General features: G+C 34.0%; 1 protein-coding gene across 6 annotated transcripts in view; it reads right to left on the minus strand.

Annotated features, from left to right (window-relative positions):
* LOC144436351 (ELAV-like protein 2) overlaps nt 1-21,577 on the minus strand; it is a 123,899-nt gene that overhangs the window by 64,694 nt on the left and 37,628 nt on the right. For 3 of the 6 annotated variants that reach the window (XM_078125127.1, XM_078125129.1, XM_078125126.1), the window contains one exon: nt 16,353-21,303. The exons of 1 other annotated variant lie outside the window; for it this stretch is intronic. In XM_078125127.1, coding sequence (XP_077981253.1) covers nt 20,961-21,303 — 343 coding nt within the window. In that variant the 3' untranslated portion in view covers nt 16,353-20,960. Of the gene's footprint in view, nt 1-16,352; nt 21,304-21,577 lie in introns of those variants that run through there. 2 more of the 6 variants (XM_078125130.1, XM_078125128.1) reach the window with 1 other exon arrangement.

A 21,577-nucleotide genomic window follows, 5' to 3' on the forward strand; every position in this document is an offset into this window, starting at 1 on the left:
ATGTTGTTTCAATTTGGCTGCCTGTCACTGATATACATGAAAGGGTTGATGCGACACTGACACAGTTATAACTCTCCAGATAACAAAACTAAAGATTGTATAAGATTAAAATCATCGCTCTCATTTCTGATGCTACTCAGATACAAGGTCTCCAAATGAACATCAATATTAGGGAACAAATTTAAAAAAAATATTCAATCTCTTTCCTGCGATGGCTCTTTCAAAATAAAAAGTACATTGTTTGAAATTCCTTCATTTGTGTTTGGATCAGGGATAATACTTTTTACTACAAAAGGAAAACAGATGTATAACTGAAAAGTCCTGCCAGGAATTACACAATTGTTGAGTGATCTACAGTATTAAACATAATAAAAACCAGAAAATGAAACATGGAGAGTACTGAAAAAAACCTACTTTTGTCGCCAGTTTTTTAATCATTTTATCATGACGTCTGCGTATTCAAAGAATCTCAATATGTTTTTAGCTGTTAAGATTAAATTTTCAATATTCAGTGGATTTTTATTATTTTCTCAGTTAGACTGCCCCTACTTAGAATTTAGACTTGTATGACAACATCATGAAGTCTTCAACAATATTTTACTTACAGACGCAAAATAATACATAAAGCCCCCTTTTTTTTGTGATTTCCAAATTACGACATCAGGTGAACCAAAAACGGAGTAAGAGCTGAGTTCTCAGAAAATGAAGAGATTCAATTTTTATTAATAACATGAGGGAAGGCTCTTAAGCCTTTCTTCTGGATGGTTTGAAAAAGACACATAGAAAGTGAAGACATACAAGAATTTTCACCTGAATTCTAATTTTTGCCAATTAAAAGAAGATTAAAAAGATGTTAGAAAGAAGAGGACATAGCAAAAATTAGAATATCCCATAATAATTTTATTTTGGGAACATTTCTCTTTCTCTCTCTCTCTCTCTCTCTCTCTCTCTCTCTCTCTCTCTCTCTCTCTCTCTCTCGCGCGCGCGCTCTCTCTCTCTAGAGAGATAGTATGCATGGTGAACTATGAAAAGAAGAAGAAATTTTCAAGGAATTCTATTTGAAAAAAACACTTAGAATTAAAATGTATAAAATTTAAAAAAAAAAAAAAATTTCACAACTATATTATTAACTTATTTTCTTGTTTTTTTTCCAGTGTGGAAAATAAATTATTTCACCTTTTTATTCTCTTAAATTTAATATCTCATATTGTCATGGAATCTTGATGAGTAATGAAGTACCAAGGGAAAACTGTTAAATTTCAATCTGTCTATCTGACGTGCACTCACTCTTTAATCAACCCAATATTATGTAATTCCAGGAATTACTTCACAATCCTTGTCAAAATTGCACCCGAGGGAAAAACCTAAATTACCTGAAATCTCTTGTAGAGGTGTCTCAACGCAGTCACAGACTATCAAATTGTGATCCAATTACCCCAACATTGATTCACTCATTAAGATTTCTGACTCAGAAATAAAATAAAAATTTGCATTGAAATCTAGTCAGATTCATAACATTTTGCCGAAATGTGTCGTCTGTTGATTTTTTCACAGCTTTGATACTTCTAATGAAGTAATTAGTATGCATCACATATTAGCCATCTTATTGTCTGGTCTGTTCTACTTGAATAAAGTACTTATTTCAAGGCGCTACAATTACATGCGACATGGAGGTCATGCTACTGTTCAGCTTTTCAGCTCACCATTGTTGTCTAAAATTGGCTAATTTAGAGTTTTGTTATAAAGATGTCACAAGCTATATTCTTATGTAGTAAGTAGACATGAGAGCATAGTTAATATATGCAAGTTGTTAACTCTGACACCATAAAGGCCTTCATTGCTTCAGTTACCGTTCTCTTACTCAGATACGCATGGATGATTAAAACATCACAATGTATTTGGTTAATGGCTGCCTTCATTATTTTCATGCACTGTGCACACCATGTTGATATAGTTGCTCTCTCTCTCTCTCTCTCTCTCTCTCTCTCTCTCTCTCTCTCTCTCTCTCTCTCTCTCTCTGAGACTTTCTCTCTCTCGCTCGCTCGCTCTCTCTCTCTCTCTCTCTCTCTCTCTCTCTCTCTCTCTCTCTCTCTCTCTCTCTCTCTCTCTCTCTCTCTCTCTCTCTCTCTCTCTCTCTCTCTCTCTCTCTCTCTCTCTCTCTCTCTCTCTCTCTCTCTCTCTCCTCTTTTCAAACATTATTACACGTTCTTGACCTTCAAAAAATATCAGATTGTGGCTTGAGCATGACAACTGACAACCCTGCTCAAGATTTTCCCAAAAAATGAAACCGAATACCATTAGTTTGTTTTTATTCCTGTAAAATTTTCATCAATCAACAGACCAAAGTCTCCATCTTTAAAATCACACATTATTATTCTCTGTACATTCCAGTACATTGTATTTCTGACTACAACTTTATCCACTGTTTTGTACATAAATACACGTCAGATTTGGTTACCATAAAATATAAAATTGTAGGAAAATGGGAGAAAATTCACCAAGCACAAAAAAATCAAAATTTTTAAAAATCATAAAAATATTACCGATGAAAGAATTACTCTTGATTTTAAATAACATTATTTTTTTATCTTTTTCTTCCTTTCAGTGAGTTTCAATTTTTTTGGTTTTTAGTATAGCAGCTAATTTGTCTAAATTTTCTGAAGTTTGGGTTTTTTTTTGTCAGAAATACACAAAGTAGAACACTGATAATTATTCGTACTTTTATAGAGTACCAGGTGATAGATAGTTGGACTCTCGGGAATTCAAATGGGAGAAAAAAGTATACTTTCTTTTCATTTTTTCATATTTTTCTAATTAGATTCCTATAATGACATTCCTTTGCATATCTCGTGTGTATCACAGGGGAGTATTTTGTTTCCGCATTGAAATGTCGGAGAATGAACAGTTCTTTTGATATTTTCAAGAGACATACATTTTTATCCTGACCTAGTTCCAGATAAGAATGTTATAGATCTGCTGTTTTTCGTTAATTGCTATATATCATGTGTAATACGTCTTTTTAACTTTGTACTAGGCAAATTTGTCAATTTCCTTTGACGATGTTCTGACCTTGACTGTCACAGTTTTTTGATGAATTGGATAATGCAATGGTAGATTGGAAAATTCCTGCAATAAATCCTGTAAATATAGAAAGGATGGGATCGTGTGCAGTTCAAAGATGTTGACTATTAGAGTGGAGAGTAGCTGCTCTATTAGTTGCTTAAGCTCTCTCTCTCTCTCTCTCTCTCTCTCTCTCTCTCTCTCTCTCTCTCTCTCTCTCTCTCTCTCTCTCTCTCTCTCTCTCTCTCTCTCTCTCTCTCTCTCTCTCTCTCTCTCTCTCTCTCTCTCTCTCTCTCTGTCTCTCTCTTCTCATAAAGTAGGAAAGTCATGTGAAGGATATAATGGTACAATGGTAACAATGTTTCAAAATAGGATGGAGAAGGGGAAAGTTGGGTGTGCTGAAGGAGGAAGGAGAGGGCTAGAGAAGGAAACTATATCTAGAGACAAAGAAAGAGAGAAGAGTTAGTGACAGACAGACAGACAGACAGACAGACTGAAATAGACAAATATTAGAGACATAAAAAGGGGAGGTGAAGAGTGAAAGGAGAAAAAGACAAAGGACATACTATAGTGATAGAGACAAAGAAAAGAGAGAGAGAGAGAGGAGAGAGAGAGAGAGAGAGAGAGAGAGAGAGAGAGAGAGAGAGAGAGAGAGAGAGAGAGAGAGAGAGAGAGAGAGAGAGAGAGAGAGAGAGACAGACAGACAGACAGACAGTAAGAGGGTCATTTTCTTTTATCATAATTCAAGTGATCCCAGTTTGCTAAAAACTCCAAGTGATAAAATCAATAAAAAGCCATGCATGGCTGAAATTGAGAAGAGTATTAAAATCATATTAAAAACAACACAAAAGTGTTGAATGGTGAAATGGAGGCAGTGTAAATTGATTCACCTATGTTCAATAGTCTTTAGAAATAGGTTTTCATCCTTGGAACTGAGACTTAAACATTTCTAAAGAATCAAATTAATGGAATTTATAGGCAGTCTTTGTGCAATGTGATGCAAATAAACTATATAAAATATAGGAAAGCTGAGCAGCCATTGATGATGCAAATTGAGTGAGATATTAGGACTTGAATTTGATTTCAAAGAAAGCATTTTAAAAAGTCAACTTTGCTTGAAAATTGCCTTTTTTATATAAGAACATTTACCAAATTCTTTACTGCTGTATTGAAAACAAGCAAATAAAGTTTTGCAGAAAAAGCGTCCAAAATAAATGTGCTATTTCGAACTGATAAATTTTAAAGTGAGCATATAGATGACAAATGGGTATTGGATTTTTTAATATTTAAGACGAATCTACTATGTGTTTGCCTACTTTACAAAACAATGTGAATCAGTGTCACCTACACCACTAATTTTAACCCAATAATTTAGAAAAAAGCTGAAGTGTATAAAAAAGTTTGTATGTACAATAACAAATATTTTAAACTTAAAATTTTTTTTTTTTGCAATTTATTGAGTTACAAAGGATTTAGTATATGTAGTTTCACATTCTTTTTACAAATATAAAAAACATAGGGTCGTCTTAAAAATTAAAAAATCCGAAATAAACATCCATTTGTCATCCCTATGGCTACTTTACGGTTTATTTTTAGTGCTCTACTATTGCAATTTATGTCACTAAAAACGAAACATCATCTGTTTTTTTGAAAAAAGGAAGTCAATCTCTATAGCTCTGGAAAACAAAACAGAAATTAACAACTTTCATTTTTTAAAATAAAATAGACCAAAATGCATATTTTTTTATTTGTTGAACGCCATCGGTTAAAAGTGTCATGGTATGTTTTCTAGCTCACCCATGAAGTATGTATTTGCACAAAATAATCATTCAACTTATTCTTAGTTTGGCATATGCCTTTCCAGTAACTCAAAAAACAGCTCTGTTTGCAATTTCATATACTGTGTGTGATAATGCCCTCACACCTATAATGTTCATTGTACATGGGATGCATACTTCTTGTAGATAGAAATGTCACACTTGTCTGTTTTCCATACTACTATTAAAGTCAGTATGTTTGCAAGATGAAAACAATTATCGCAGAGTGTGTATGTTATTGACTTGCCTATAGTGTCGTACATTGCATTCTTTTTTTTTTAACCTCCCAGGTGCCGTATATTTCATGTCTTCCTTACCTGCCAGGTGCTGTACATTTCATGTTTTTTTTTAACCTTCCAGGTGCCATAATATGTTTAAATATGTTTTCCCCTCTGAGTCAATAACCTTTAACTTCACACATGTGATTTGATTTTTGAGGAAAAAAAAAAGGCATCTTCACTTTTTCCAGTTTTAGAAATAAAAAAACCCTCTTCCTTCATCTGAGTTATGCTTAAGACAACATACTGGAACATGCCCACTCATCAGTATTACTATGGTAGTATTGAAAACAGTCATTTTCTATAATTGGAAGGAAATACTTACTAGACATTTAAACACAGAGATTTTACGCACTGTATTTTTCTTACTAGGTCAAGTGATTTTTTTGAAATCTAAGCCCTAGCCGCTCCTTTCAGAAACAACTGGGGTTTGCTATATAATTGATGATACAAGTTATCATTGGCTTACTCAGAGTAGATGTAGTATTAATGCCATGCCATCATCCTAAAATGCCAAAGGACTAGATCTCAGCTGTATCCATTCTATGTGGATATAAAAGTACCTTGACCTTGGTGTCAACTGAAATATCGTATCTCCCCCACCTGGTACAGAAGTTGATAGGCTAAGTGGGTTGTTGGTGGCCAAGCGGTTACCTCATTCCTTATACCACTCGAGTCTGGCTTTCAACCCATCCTGCATCAGTGGGAGCTACATTATGCAAGGTGAGTGTTTATGTTGACCCTACCAAACAGTGTAGGTTTCCTAGTTCCTCTTACTGTAATACTTAAACATGATGCCTGGTGGTGACAACATCAACAAATTTTCAAATAGTATGGACAAATAATGATTTTATGATTAAAAAAAGTTGATAACTAATTGTGTTTGGTATGATTTAATATGACCTTGAATTTGAGACATTATGCTTAGTTCGTAAGCTCTGTTTTTGAAATGAATTATTAATCATAAAATATCATATTTTAATCCCGCTATGCTAACAGCGCGATATCTTACTCATAATTCCAGTTTTTATTTCATTCCCTAACACCGTACGGTGCTTTGTTTACCATCGCACCTACACATGTAGGTTGTAGAGTCTATGGATGTGTAGGGTCTATGGTAAACTTAGATAATAATGGAAAAAATAAAATTTGTTGAATGGTCTCCATAGAGCAGTGCTTTAGTGTTGTAGAGACAGGAGGAAACTGGAGTATAATATACATATATGTTGTTTGGCAGGGTCAAAGTGAGCATCACCTTTGTTACATACAGACCTGGTCAATTTTTAATCAAACCCAGTGGGCACTGGGTGGGTTTGAACCCACACCGCTGCAGTGGTGAGAGGCATACAAGCTAACCCTGATGACCAATCAAGCCCAACCGACACCGGGTGGGTTCGAACACAGTCTGCAGTGGTAAAAGGCATACAAACTAACCACTTGGCCACCGATAACTAATCAAACTCAGCTGGCACTGGGTGGGTTCAAACCGTTAAGAAAACTACATTTCTTCATTGGATGTTCTGCAATAAGTGTTTCGTGCTAAAACAAACTAGTAAATATATAGATTAAAAGAATAAAAATAGTTAACAGAATAAGGTTTTATGAAAGTATGTGTTATATGATATGTTATTTTCATCTACGTGCAGGGAATCTACTTTTTTACGCTTTGAAGTTGCTTGACTAATATGTTATTGATAGAAAGCATAGAATGTAAGCGTTGATGTGTTCTGCTATTGTATGGTCAGGGAAACTAAATGATCTATTGTAGTCTTAATCGGGTTACATCCATAAAATGGACAACACATTCATACCAAGGTGTGAAGTGGACTGCTGCTGTGTCTGATGACATTACGTGAGTTGTGTCTTTATTAGATCAGAAACGCGGTCAGTCAATCACAAGGGGAAACATTTTTTGATTGATTTACTACATGTCATCCACGATACCATGCGAGTGAGTGTTCCTAAACCTCTGTTCCTAAGTAAGAAGGTAAAAATAATGAGGAGTCCAGGAACCATGGTACAAATAAACAGATAAATAAACAAACAAACAAACAAACAAAGTATGCGTGTGTGTGTGTGTGTGTGTGTGTGTTTGTCTATGTATGTATGTATGTATGTATGTATTTATTTATTTATTTATATATTTATAACACGGTTCTTGGGCTCCCTGTGGTAAAATGCTTGGTATCATGCTTTCACATATTAATAAGTTTTTGAATACGTAATTTTGTATTTCAAAGGTTAATCATGGCCAAAGTTACTTTAGTCCTGATAATGATGATCAGGGGGTTGGGGTAGGTGTTAAGCTATGTGTGTTTGTGGGGTAAGGGGTTCTGTGTCATATTGATGTGTTATATTATTTGATTATGATACATAAACACAAAGTCTGTGGACTTCTAATCTTATATCAGCTTCAATTTTTAAAGTTTGACAGTGGGTGTAATCACAACTGTTCCATATTTTCCTTTTACGATACCACAATAATTTCTTTTTGAAAAAAAAATCACAAAATGTAAACTCATAAAAGTCATATATATATATATATATATATATATATATATATATATATATATATATATATATATATATATATATATATATATATATATATATATATATATATATATATATATATATATATATATATATATATATATATATATATATATATATATATATATATATATATATATATATATATATATATATATATATATAATAGCTAAGCTCCAGAATGAATTATGTTGCAGTTGATACTTCCCAGGGTCAAATCGCAAGTACTAAAAATTCGACCCAGGAAAGTATCAACTGCGACATAATTCATTCTGGGGCTAGCTGTTACTGAATTGACTCTGGGACATATCTCATCAAATTTGCATATGTTTCCTCTGTATTTTGATGCCACTGAATAATGAACACAGACGATGACAATTTATAGCCGTAATTTTGTTCATGAAATAGACCTTTTACTGAGCTTGAAAATTATACGCCGTGTTAATTTCATCGGTTTACCAGCACTTCTGAAATTAACCATAAATTTGAAACGTGATATTATAATTGTCAATATCCTAAATTTGAAAACATAATTTACATTTCGTGTTGCTCTGGTCAAATTCATGAACCTAATATCCACTTCATGCAAAATTACTGATTTCTGTCTATATAATATAAATTTTGGTTAAAATAAAATGACTGGATATTTGATCAGTAGTGGTGCAAAATTTATAATGAATTTATTGCTGGATAAATCTCCTAGTAATGAGATACTTGTATTTTTAAAACCAAGATGGTTCATGTCTACACACAGTAGCCGCATAATTACAGATGAATTTTGCTTTAGGTTACTATATCAGGTAGTTCTAAATCTACGCTGACATTCCCAGTCCCGGAGAACAAAGGTCATGGATTTTCCATTGTCCCATCATTTATTACTCCTCAGTTTATCCATTTCCTTGAATACTAATCCTACCGTTATATTGTCAAAACACTTTTGAAAATGGCACATGAACATTTTTCACCGTATTCTGATTATTTTGTCACCTTCTGCGAAATGTAAAATTATTGTCTTATTCAGGAAGCTAGAATAGCCAAGCTTCCCATTTGCGTCAGTTTCTTGTCTGTGTGTTACGGTTTTAAACTCAATAATGTAGGCTTTGGCTAATGCGTTTCTGCTTGATCAAATTCCAATGCAATTGCACACGAATCTATGTTGGCTGATTTACGCCTAGTTGTCTTGCAAAGTAAATGGACAGGTTAAACCTCAAATGGCCATAGCTTGACTCTCCTATGTCTTCATGATGGTGTCACTCAAATCACATTTACTCACTTACATTTGCATTTCTGTCTGACAAAATTACCATATTGCTTTCTAGAATTCGATTGGACCATTCAAATGTTGAAACAATATCATTCACTCACCAACATTTGCATTTCTGTCTGACAAAATTACCATACTGCTTTCTAGAATTTGATAGGACCAATCAAATCTTGAAAGAATGACATCATGTACATTTCAATGGCTGCCAGTAAAAATTACCATATTGCTCTCTAGAATTTGATTGGACCAATCAGATATTGAAATAATGACATTTACTCACATTTAAATTTCTAATTTGATTGGACCACTCCAGTGCTCTTGAACAATATCATCCTGAACAACAAATATTTTGCATAAAATTACCATATTGCTGTTCATATTTTGATTGGACCAATCAAAATCTTGAGCCTGGTGATTTCATTGACTAACAATGTACCTGCTTTTAAATTACCCAAGTGTTTCCTATATGTAATTTGATTGGACCATTAAAATATGAAATCATGTCATTGGCCAAGAAAAAATATTTTGCATAGTATTAAAATAATATTACTTTTCATAATTTGGTAAGACCATTTAAATGCTTGAGCCATGTCACATTTTTTTAAATTTTCAAATTGAAATATTGATAGCTTACTACTTTATCGCTTTCTCTAATGTTTTGGTCGTTTGAGATTTTGTAACTTCACTGACAAAGTGAGAGAAACAAACAAGATAAACATCCTCAACAATGGACTGTATAGTCTTGTAAGCATCTGACTTTAGCAATAGAACTTGACTGAAGACATTTAACTGCTATCTTCACAAGTGAGGAAATGCCGATTCTGGGAGCAAGTCCAATTTTACATGGTTTCATCACTTTTTAGGTTTCAAAAGTAGAATAAAGAGAAGTTCACGGTGATGAGAAAACACTCAGAAGACCTAAGAAGGTCTATTTTTTATTTTGATTTTAAACACCAAGTATGATCTGCACAAGCTTGGTGAGAATACAACTCTATTTTCTGACATTTTTGTTCTCAGTTCAAGAAAATATTAGTGAGAGTGAGAGTTTTTTTGACATGAAAATATTTTGGTTTTATTTGAATGTGCAGTTGATTATGGTTGAATATGCATATAATTTGCATGTTAATTTCCCACTTTGAATAACTTGCATATATCTTGCATGTTAATATCACAGCTAAACTCATTTGCATATCATTTGCATATAATTTGCATGAAAATATCAAACCTTGATTAATTTGTATGCTAATATACCCTGATCGATTTCAGGCCTTTGAGATTTCATCTCTTGCAATTTTTGTTTAAGAAAATGAAAGAAGCTACCATTGGGCATTATCTCTGTGAATAATTTGAATATCATTTGCATGTTACTATCTTACCTTGAACAATTTACATATCATTAGCATATTGCCTTGATTAATTTACATATCATTTCCATACTAATATCTTACCACCATGTTTTATTCATATTCGACAAAAAAAACCCAGAGATCAGGCCTTGGGGATTTTTTCCATTACATTGCAAGATTAAGAAAATGATGAAGATGCCATATTGTACCCTTATCTCCTTACACAACTTATTGTAGAAAATAACACCTTTGAACACGATTTTTACACCATTTCATCAACACTTATAAACTTTCTACTTTTAGGGGGCATTTGGCAAGTAGTGCTTCAGAGAGCATACAGAAAGGATATGTGACACTTTCGATTACAGCCTGACATCAGTTTGCCAGTGATGGAATAGTGAGGGTTTTCCCTGTGTATGCCTGGAAGTGTTATCCATGATGGAAACTATGGAGTAGACATGCGTTACTCCTCCGAACAAAAGGAATCTCCATTTGTTGAAATTGAGCACATTAAGGATGAAGTTTGCAACGAAATTGGATTATTGAGTGGATTGGTCGGGGCATGTTCATGCATGCTCTTTTCTACTGCGGAACATTCAGAGAAGAAGATCTGCCATATTAACATGGAGACTTCCTGTGTTCAGGTCAACAACAAACCACTCAAAAATTTCCTTTTACATTAATTGGAAAATTCCATCCATTCTGCTCAATCTATCCATATTTTTTTAATCAAATACAGATCACAACTAGATATAGTTTTATTTTTGAATTTGTAGAATAAATATATTTTGAAAACACCACACAAAAAAAGGAAAGAAAATATGGTAGTCTAACAAGATGGGTGGCTTTAAGTTACTTTTTAGACTTGTTGCTAAGGAAACCCAGCATAAAATGAACAACTTTTGTTTGCATTTTGTATCAAATTTTCGAATTTTATTTTGATAGGGGAATAAAACTTATTTTCTTCTAACTTCCCTTCCTGTAATTTCATTTCAATTGGCTGAAAATTGACCATTTTTAATAAATTGACTTAATAAAGTATATTCTATAGAGCATCACAACTGTATAATTTCACAAGACTCAATTTGTCTGCATGTCTGGAACTTGACTGCACCTTTCTTTTAATTTGGCTGTATCTGTGGCTTCATTTAGTTTTTTTTTTTATAGAACATTAAGAAGTCTAAGCTAGTGAATCCCCCAGTATGGGGTTGTACTAATTTTGCTCTTTTTTTTTGGAAGCCAGTCGATAGTGTATTTGCCATCATCATTTCTAAGTGGCGTGTTATTGCCTAGCTAAATTACTAGAGAGATTGCTTCAATTCACTCCCGCCATTAATCAATTTCAGTAAGAATGGAACAACAGGAAAACATGCTAGGATTGCCTTCCAAGTAGGAAAATTGGGAAAACTTGGTTTAGAAAAGAAACACGTTCTGTCTCGTCAGTTTGCGGAATCATGGACTCTGCATTTTACCTGACTTCAATTTGTATGGGTCTGGTAAAACAGATTACTGTTCAGTTTACATCCGCTGATAATGAATGGCAGTCATGTACATCTCTTTACTACATCTAGCTGAGCTGAAGTCGAAGCTCTAGTTTGTCTAACTTTGCAAAATAATGGGAATTAGACAAGACTTCACAGGTCTGGTAAAACGGATTACTGTTCAGTTTACATCCGTCTATAATGAAAGGCAGTCGTGCACAACTCTTCACTATTTCTAATCTGGCCGAGCTGAAGTTGGAGTTTGTCTAACTTTGCAAAATAAAGGGAAAAATAAATTAGACAATTAAGACTTCACTGGTCTGGGAAAATGGATTAATGTTCAGTTTACATCCAGTGGTAATGAAAGGCAGTCGTGCACATCTCTTCACTATTTCTAATCTGGCCAAGCTGAAGTTGAAGTTTTTGTTGTCAGAAATTTGAAAACAAGACTTCATAGGTCTAGGAAATAAAAGTAAAACAGATAATATATAGTTTATTTTACATCAATTTACAAAGGAAAACAGTGGTTTGCATCTCCCTACCTTCCTCAACTTGTATTCTTCCTTGCCAAACTGAATTTAAAAATTTTTATACTTTGCAAAATTGTCCGGAAAATTAAAAGACAAGTTTATTATATTGTTGGATATTTGAGTTGTTCCTTGAAACAGAATAATTTAATAAAAACAAATAGAAATATTTCATTTTTCTTGCAAATTAGATGATTTTTTTTCTATTTGCGAAGTTTTGAGAATTTGATCAAATTTGTACAAAATAATTCAAGAATTTATATTTCAGGAAAATGTGTGATGAACTCCTGATGTATGCTACTTATGAAATGTTTGTGTTCTACTTGTTATATTTTCGAGTCCTTTTCATTCTTGTCATGAAAAATAGAATTGTTTATCATAGCATAATTGTTTCAATTGTCTCAATTTCAGTATTTTTAGTAATGAGTAAGTAGTCCTTGAATATAGGGCAATGTTCTTCTGACCTTGTGTAATATGCCCTTCTTGTCATCAAGCCCGAGTTTTTTCTGAGTTCCTTGACACCTGCATAAGCTAGGTCAAAGTTCAAATGAGAAGCCGCATAAAGCTAGGTCAAAGGTGAATGGATGACAGTGGTAGCATCTATTAGACCAGACATGTGTGGGTGTGCATAACTTGTATGTAAATCATACATCAGCTGAGTTGATCATGTAGCTATTTTACTGACCCTGACCATTTGTTAAACGCATCACTATTAAAAATGATGTATGCAGAATCATAGCTTCAGATTGGCATTCATTCTTGCATCCTTCGAATCTTTCTGTGCAAAGCGTATGTGTGCAATACATTGTCCAGTGAATTCTTGCACAGATACCACACTGATTCTGAATCAGTTGCTTATAGACTTTCAAACAAAAATATGGGGACAGTTCGATTATACAGTATGCCTAAATTTTTCACATTTTTGACAAAAAGAGAATTAACCTTTGTGAATTCTTGCACTGATACCACATTGATTCTGAATCAGCTGCTTGTAGAATTTAAAACAATATAACAGTTCGATACACAGTATGAATTTTTCAAATTTTTTGCCAAAAATAAAACAATAAAAAAACCTGACCAACCTCTTAATAGTTTGCCTGATAAAACAAAAATTGACATAGAAAGCAACAAGATATTTGAATTTGATGCGACTTCTCACATATTTTACTCTACATCTTGTTTCATAACCAGAAATACACCTTCGTTGTGTGTAATGTCACTCAGAATTTTAAGCAGAATCATGAATGTTTTAGTGAACTCATCAAAAAATGTTAATTTGTTACTGCACTAGAATAATGACTGTAGATTACACAGAAGTCATTTTATTAATACAGCATAAATTACTGATCTTTTACGAGACTGCTTTCCAGGCTATATATATATATATAGTCACATTCATCAGAGAGTATATTGTTAGGCATCAACTGACCATACAAGTTACATCATTTGGGTTTGAATCAAGTTTTCAGTTGTGTCACAACCTTCACATCATTATATTTATAAAATTGATCCGGTGGTATGCAAGTATGCCAAGCAAAACTTAGTGAGTCTGGTTACTGAACATCTTCAATGACACAGCTTGAACCTATATGTCTTAAATTAACATTGTTCAGTTGCACTGGATCACATTCAACCGAATTTGGCCAAAAATGTGAAACTTTCAAGGATTGCTGATCTGACCAGAAAAAAAAATGGAAAAATGTCCGAGACAACAAAAATATTTATGTTTGGAATGTGCAGGCGATAGCCATCTATAATACTAATTACTTGCATTGCCTACATCTCTGACATAGTCATTGTTTCAGTAATTTACTAACAGTTGTTTTTATTTGTGCCACCATGCCGCTGACTTCCACACAACCAGTTACCATCTGTCTTTGATGAAGGACAAGAAAACCAGTCAGCATTTTTTTGTGTGTCAGATCTAGTATGTGTCATCTCATCTGCAAATTTTTTTTTTCATAAAGCCAACATGTCACTGCTTTGTTAGAATAATTTGACGACAAAAATAAGCATAAATTGATGACAGAAATGGCAATTAACACATATAATTGGTCATTTCTATTCATGGTGATAGCACAAGGACTATAATTTTCTACTCTGTTTAACTTTAGTTAATTTAGTCAGCCAGAAGTTTCAGTGGCAATTCTGCACTAATTTTGCTGATCATTGATTGGGATCGTTCCAGGGAGTAATTAACATTGACAAATTTGTACAAGATGACATTAGAGCTGAAATTGACAATGTGTCCTAGAAAACCAAGGGAGCAAATGAATTTGATAAATAAGGTTTGCGAAGACCTATAAATGACAGTCATGGCATCTTATTTTGTACAGTGCTATGTTTTAATGACATAGCGTTATTTGAACCTATCTTGGACATTTTGGTGAAACGCTTCTCAAACTAGAGTTTTCTTAATTCTAAAAATGGGATATTAAAACATAAAACATGGCATAAACATATACAGTGCTACGTTTTAACGATATAGGATTATTATTTGAACCTGAGAGGCATTTCAACAGTGTCCAGCACTTTGGTGAAACGCTTCTCAGACTAGAGTTTTCTTAATCTAAAAATGGGGCATCAAACATAAGACACGGCGTCTTATTTTACACTGCCACATTTTAATGATAAATATAGAGTTGTTTAAATCTATCCCAGACATGTTGGTGAAAAAGTGTCTCACGAGTTTTCTTACTTCTAAAAATGGGACATCAAACATACGAATGAAACACAGAATATGTTGTGCATCAGACTGGAAAGGGTACTCAGACGACACAAACAATAATACAAAGACGGCGATCCTTTTCATGCACACCATTTCAGAATGTCAATAGAGTCAAACCAGTGGCTATTGCCAGGCTAAATCTTTGTTCTCTCTATCAATTAAAGGGTTATTGACCTTTTGAGAACACCACGACTTGTTGTCTGCACCAATTCTAATATAAGAAGCAATCATCTTTTCACTTGTCTACCTTCAATAACGATATCAAAATCTTGTTTTAAGAGCTACTGTGGATTCAAGTAACTGGTCCTTCACTAATTCAAATAACTCAACTTGGCTAGGAATCAATCAGCTCTTTTTTTTTTGGTTCACAGTTGAAATACTTTTTTCATTCAATACTTCTTTCAGACATTTGAAAAAAAGAAAAAACCCATGGATATTGCCCTTACAAGTATCTTGAAGAAAAATGAACGAGACCACAATGAAGTAATTTCAAACCAATACTCTTTGATGGGTTCATATTTCATCAGCTATTTCAGACGGTGAAAAGGTGAAATACAATAAGGGGACAAAGGGTTTCAATTTTTTTTTTTTAAATATTGACTCATTATTGATCCTGTAGTCTGTTGTGTGTATCCTGAGGACAAGATTACTATTCGCAATGTAATTATTTTCACCATGTCTGATGTTTTCATGAAGACTGTGTTCCAGTGTTGTTTTGCAGCTTCCAGCAATGTGAGCTTCCTAGGTTGGGTAGATGAATGCATTTCATCGCTGTCAACCGTTTCGTTTATTGGAATTATTAGTCAAATGTAATTGAGCAGGTCTGCCAATTTCTTCTTTTTTTTCATCCACTTTCGCTCAGACACGTTACCATGGCAACCAATTTAAGCATGTTTACAAAGGAAGAAACCCATGCTGTAATTCGTTGAATGTTGCTGCACCATTTCCTTCACACACAGGATCTTGTTATTTTACGTTGGCCATTTTTATTAATATTATTGCATTTAAAAAAAATAAAAATAAAAAAATAAATAAAATTCTGTGTGGCCAGTGAGAGTGTATATTCTTTCATCAGTGCCTGATTTTGTGTGTGTGTAAATCTCCAAGTTGCAAGTAGAATAACCATCAGGGTATATCCAGTCAAAAAACATCCAAAACTTTTAGACAGCAAACACAAAGCCATAGATTAATACTAAATACATCATACCATTCTTGTGTGAGCTGCAGACGCAGATTCAGTACATGGTTTGTCAGCACAGCACAAGAGCATAGATAGAAGCCAAAATGCAGGATTTCCATTTTTATGTCTTTTATTAAGGTATTTTTGACATGTAAAAAGTACAAATGTAGGAGGAGCAACGGTAAGAACTATCTCAGTAGTGCGAGGAAGAATTAGCAAACAACCAAGTGCAGAGAAACATACTCATTCCATTGTAAGGTATTTGTTGTACATGATACAGCCAGCTGCTGGAGTACTTTAAACATATTGTTTATTAGTACCACTGATCAACAGCAAAAAAATATGGTCTTTATTTTCCATAACTTACATGCACTGTAACCAGGGCAATGCTTCCCTTATTTTTATATTATCTCACTACATTTTCTTCCAGTTCTGATTTCAGGAAATATTCACAGGCGATTCTGAACATGCAATGTGGTCTGATGGTAAACAAGAACAGTGACTTCTTTTTTTCCCCCCAGAAAGACTCAAAACTTACACAAGATGTACAAGTGATCACACCCGATCATTGCCATCTTGCTAAAGATAAAGTGAAAAACTATGTACACTGTCTTTGCTGTTGGGGTGGGTGCAACCTTAAACTATATTGCACATAAAACATAAAAGTCTGGTTTTCATTCTGCTGGAGTTTTTGTAGCTCCCCCATTTTCCCTGCAATTTTATACAGAATACAATCCCCAAGTTTTCCTTAAATTCAATTTATTGACATAGAAAAAAGTTAGGTGTCAGGATATTGGGAGCGATGAACTCCAGCAAAAAATGAAACACAAGACAATATTCTCTAGCACCTGCAAGTGTTACACCTACCTAATGTTTTGTCTTTCTTCTGACCTGTGTTTGTCATCTCTACAAATCTAAGCTGGACTTCTCTACTCGGGTGTCACCTTGCTTCCTTGTCATTTACCTAGCTGTTTCCACCTATCTTCTCTGCATTTATCAATATCAGTTCCCTATCTCAAGTTTACTGATTTTTCTCTTTCCCTAGCTACCAAGTAATCTACTAAGTAATCCAGATTTTTCAATCTCCAGATGAAGTAACCCTAACTTTTCTCAGCTACCATGAGAAGTAATCCTGTGTTTTCACTTTCCCCTAGTTACCAGTTGAAGTAACCCTGATTCTTTCCTCTTTTCCCTAGTTACCAGTTGAACTCTATAAGAAGGTGACAGTGTGATTATCTTTAAGTAGTGCATGTATGTTTACTTTGATGTCTGATTGGAACTGTTCTAGGGGTGTACTGGAAGCTTTCTTTTCTGAAATCAATACCGTTGAAAGGTACAGTATATATTGCTATACCTGCAGTTGAAATGATAATGTAACAATAGCAGTAACACTACTCCCCCCCAGTAGCCTGGCATCGATTTTTGACAATTGCTGGCGACTAACAAAAAGCAGAATACTATGCCATTACTTCCTGTAAATCAATACAAGTTATGGCAGTGTCAATATGACAATGAAACCAAAACCTACCAAACTGGGTTATTTCAGTGGCAGTGTGAGCTTCTCTTGACTCGAAAGTAATAACTTTATAGTAAACTTTAGTTTTGTATTTTTTGTGTATTTTTTTTGGTGTAACTTCTCTGAAACCCAGCATTTTCTTTTTTTATTCACTTAGACATACCTATATGTAATAAATTAATAATTTCTTTTTTAAGGAGAATTTATCTGTAATATATTATTTTCTTTCAATAATGGTTTTAACTTAAGGTTTATGTCAAATAAGTTATCTCTAATTCTAGAATAATGAAGTATTTTTTTCTTTTTCTTTCTAAGCCTTGCAGTCTGATAGAGGTTTGAGATCCATTATATACAGATATTTCTTAGATCTGTAGGTACCAAATTGTTACCAAATTAATTCAGTAAATTTTTTGTATAGAATATTATTAATTCCATATTATCAAATGTCCATATACAATCCTGCCCTCTGTAATCAAGAAAGTGGACAGAAATGCAAATTTTATACAATTGCTTCAATTTGATTGGTTATGTTGCTCAATTATTCTATTGTTTTCCTCCCCCCCCCCCTCCCATATCTTCTAAATCCTTGCTACGTCTGTTTGTATGGCAACTATGGCTTTGAATTAGCAAGCAGCACTGTTGTCTCTGGAGATGTTATAAAATGGATGGGAGTTCCTATCACACAGCTGAGCCCAACTGGCTACAAATTTGCAACCCACATGTGTACTCGATATGCCTTTCGACAAGACGAACCAAACTGAATTAATTATACATATATCAGCCTAAACATCATATGAGCCTGCGTGTTTTCACAAATGTAGTATTTTTTTGTTTTTGTTTAGCTACCACTATGTTAGCTGGTATTTCTCCAAGACTTGCTGCTTTTACAAAACTCATTCAACTGACAAACATCAAACCTTTCCTGCCTGCCCCTGGCTGATTGCATAATATTGTTGTAATCATCAATTCAAAAGTAAGATTTAAGTTAGAATATGTTAAAGATTAAGAGAATTCAGCTGGCTGGCTGTAAACTTTTTTTTTTTTTTGTAACACTTTAAAATTTACTTTAATTTTTTGCACTGAAATTTAAAATTAATGGAAATGCAGCTGTCATTGTGCACTGATTTTTTTCTTTTCATAATATTTTTTTTTGTAGTGGCAAGAATAAAGATGGAATGACTGAATGAATAAAATGAATAAAAGAATCTTGAAACATGCACTTTTTTGTATACAGAAACACGTCACAAACAGACTAATTCTACAAAACAGAAAAACACTTGTCTGGTTCTGGTTGTTAAAGCAACATTAGGTCCTGAAGCTTCGTCCTTATGGCTTGATTCTACACTCCAAAATAGCACTAAATCATCTCCATTGAGCAACAGAATTAGGGTCGCCGAAATTGCAAATATCTCGGCTCCCCCACCTGGCAGTTCTAGAGCTGTCGGCAACTTTTACAATTTCTACTAAAACTATAGTTTACAGAAGCAAAATTCATTTTTCGTTATGTACAAGACTTGTGACCATACATATACATAATATATAAACATGCAAGTCTGAGGTTCAGTGTCGGAAGAGCGTTTTTTTTTTGGTTTGGTTGTTTTTCATTTCTGGTTTCTACCAACAGTGGGCTGGAGTCTCTTTAAGTACATTTTTCTAAATTTGAATTTGTACAAAATGTGTCTTCCTTCGTTGGTGTGAAAAGTCTATACTTTTTAAAAATGGCTGTCATCAAAAGCATCTAGTCTAAGTTTCTTGACTTCATTTCATTTCATTTTTTTTAACGTCTCTTGAAGGTTGGCAGGAAGAATAGTCTACTTAGAGACCCTTCAACTATCGATGAAGGGTTTTGAACTACTAGTTAGTTTTGCATTTTGTCCATGGAAAGACTTGTGATTGGCAGCCCAGTGGAGACCCAACACGCAATATGCATAATCCCCAAATACAATATGCAAACCACACCTCTCTTTATGTTGCTATGTAAGCACATTTAAACACCAGGTATAAAAATAGAAGAGCATGTTTGTTCATCTCCACTGGGCTTGGTAATTGCAATAAAAATCTCTTTTCTTCAAATCTCCCTTTATCCCCTTGCACCAATGTAATGTACAAATTTTCACACTTCAAATTTGATCAACCAAGGTCCCCCCTTACTTTTTAACTTTTATGTTATGGTAAAAATCAATAAAAGAAATGATAAATTTGCGCAGCGGATTTAACGAATAACGGAAATGAATGGAAAGAAATCATAATGATGGAAAAAAAGGTGACAGAGGGATGGTGTTAGTAATGTTGTACCTCTCCCCTAGTGTCGTGTCAGTAGACCTCAGAAACAAACAAACGCCAAAAGGAAGAACAGAAAATAAAAACACAAAGCAACTCAAAGTTCTTCGGCATAGATCAAATAAAATTTAATACTTTTGCCTCGTGGAAACAAAAGCTATATACGAGTGCAGTCACTGGCTATTGTATCTAGTATTGTAGAATTATAAGGAAAAAATATGGAGATTTTCTTAAACTACCTTCTAATGAGCTTTAGCCAACACAAATTCACAAGCCTGTTTTACAACATAACATGATACATGCAAAAATCCACAAATAAATTTTTAAAAGTTAGTAATAATAATAATAATAATAATAATGATGTAATGCTAAAGTGAAAAAAACTTCCTTGAAGTTTTGTCTCTAAGAGTTGGAAAAAAACTTCAGATCACGTAAGAATACCATTCCTAATCATGTGACATTCTCAAAAAAACAGTTTATCCTAAGTGCAGAGTTAAGACTTGGAAAAAATCAAGTAAATGCTAAATTCCTTGAAAAATCAGCAAAGTTTTTCTCAAAATTACTTCAAAACATGAAAGAACTTCTATTTAACTTCCTAAATGGAAAATTGTTGTCGTGTCTTGTCAAAACTTCTGAAAGCACTCAAGAACTCAACGGATGTATCTTAAAAATCTCAACTGAATATTCACATCTGATGATCAGGGGGTACAAATTAAAAGTTTCTTTTTCTTTTCAATAGTTTGCTCAGATTTTCTCTGGCCACATAAAATCCTTAGAGGATGCATTCTTTTTTTTTCCTTTATAAAGAAAAACAACTTTTGTACTTGCACAGAGACATTGTTTATCTTTGTTACACAACAAAGGTCTTTGAAAGTCTCAGTAGAGCAGTTTGTTTGTTGATTGGATGCCGGGCTTCACTTTTTATTTTTTTTACATCTTGTGCTTGCTGGTTTTAAACGAAACTTGGAGTACACGACTTCCCAGCGAGTAGCCATTAAGACTAGCAATAGCCACAACAGCCTCGTCGTAGTTGGTCATGGTTACAAATCCGAATCCTTTGCACTTGTTTGTGCTGAAGTCGCGCATCACTTTAACATTGGTGACTGCACCGAAGGGCCCGAACAACTGCCACAGCAAACTTTCCTCTGTTTCAGGAGACAGATTGTAGACAAAGATACACCATCCCTGGCCATTGTTGTTAATGCTGTTCATCCCGGCGTTGCCTAGAATCTCATTTCCCATTGGAGAATATCTATTGTAAGGCAAAATATAACTAAATATAAATAAACAAAAGAAAAAAAAGAGACAACCAAAAGCAGAAGTGTAACTAACTGAGATACTACTGACGGGCTGACATGGGTTGGCAAAGTAGAAGGCAAAGAAAACCCCCAGGGAGGGGAAGCTGATTTTACAAGCCAGTGAGGGGGTCCCAATGTCAAAGAATGGAAAGATTATAGCACTCCCAGGGCTTAGTTAGTGGACAACCATTGACGGTATGGAGAGGATGAAAATGGAAGAGTTTATGTACATTACATGGACATACTTGC

This window comes from Glandiceps talaboti, chromosome 6, assembly GCF_964340395.1.
Source record: "Glandiceps talaboti chromosome 6, keGlaTala1.1, whole genome shotgun sequence".
NCBI lineage: Eukaryota > Metazoa > Hemichordata > Enteropneusta > Spengelidae > Glandiceps > Glandiceps talaboti.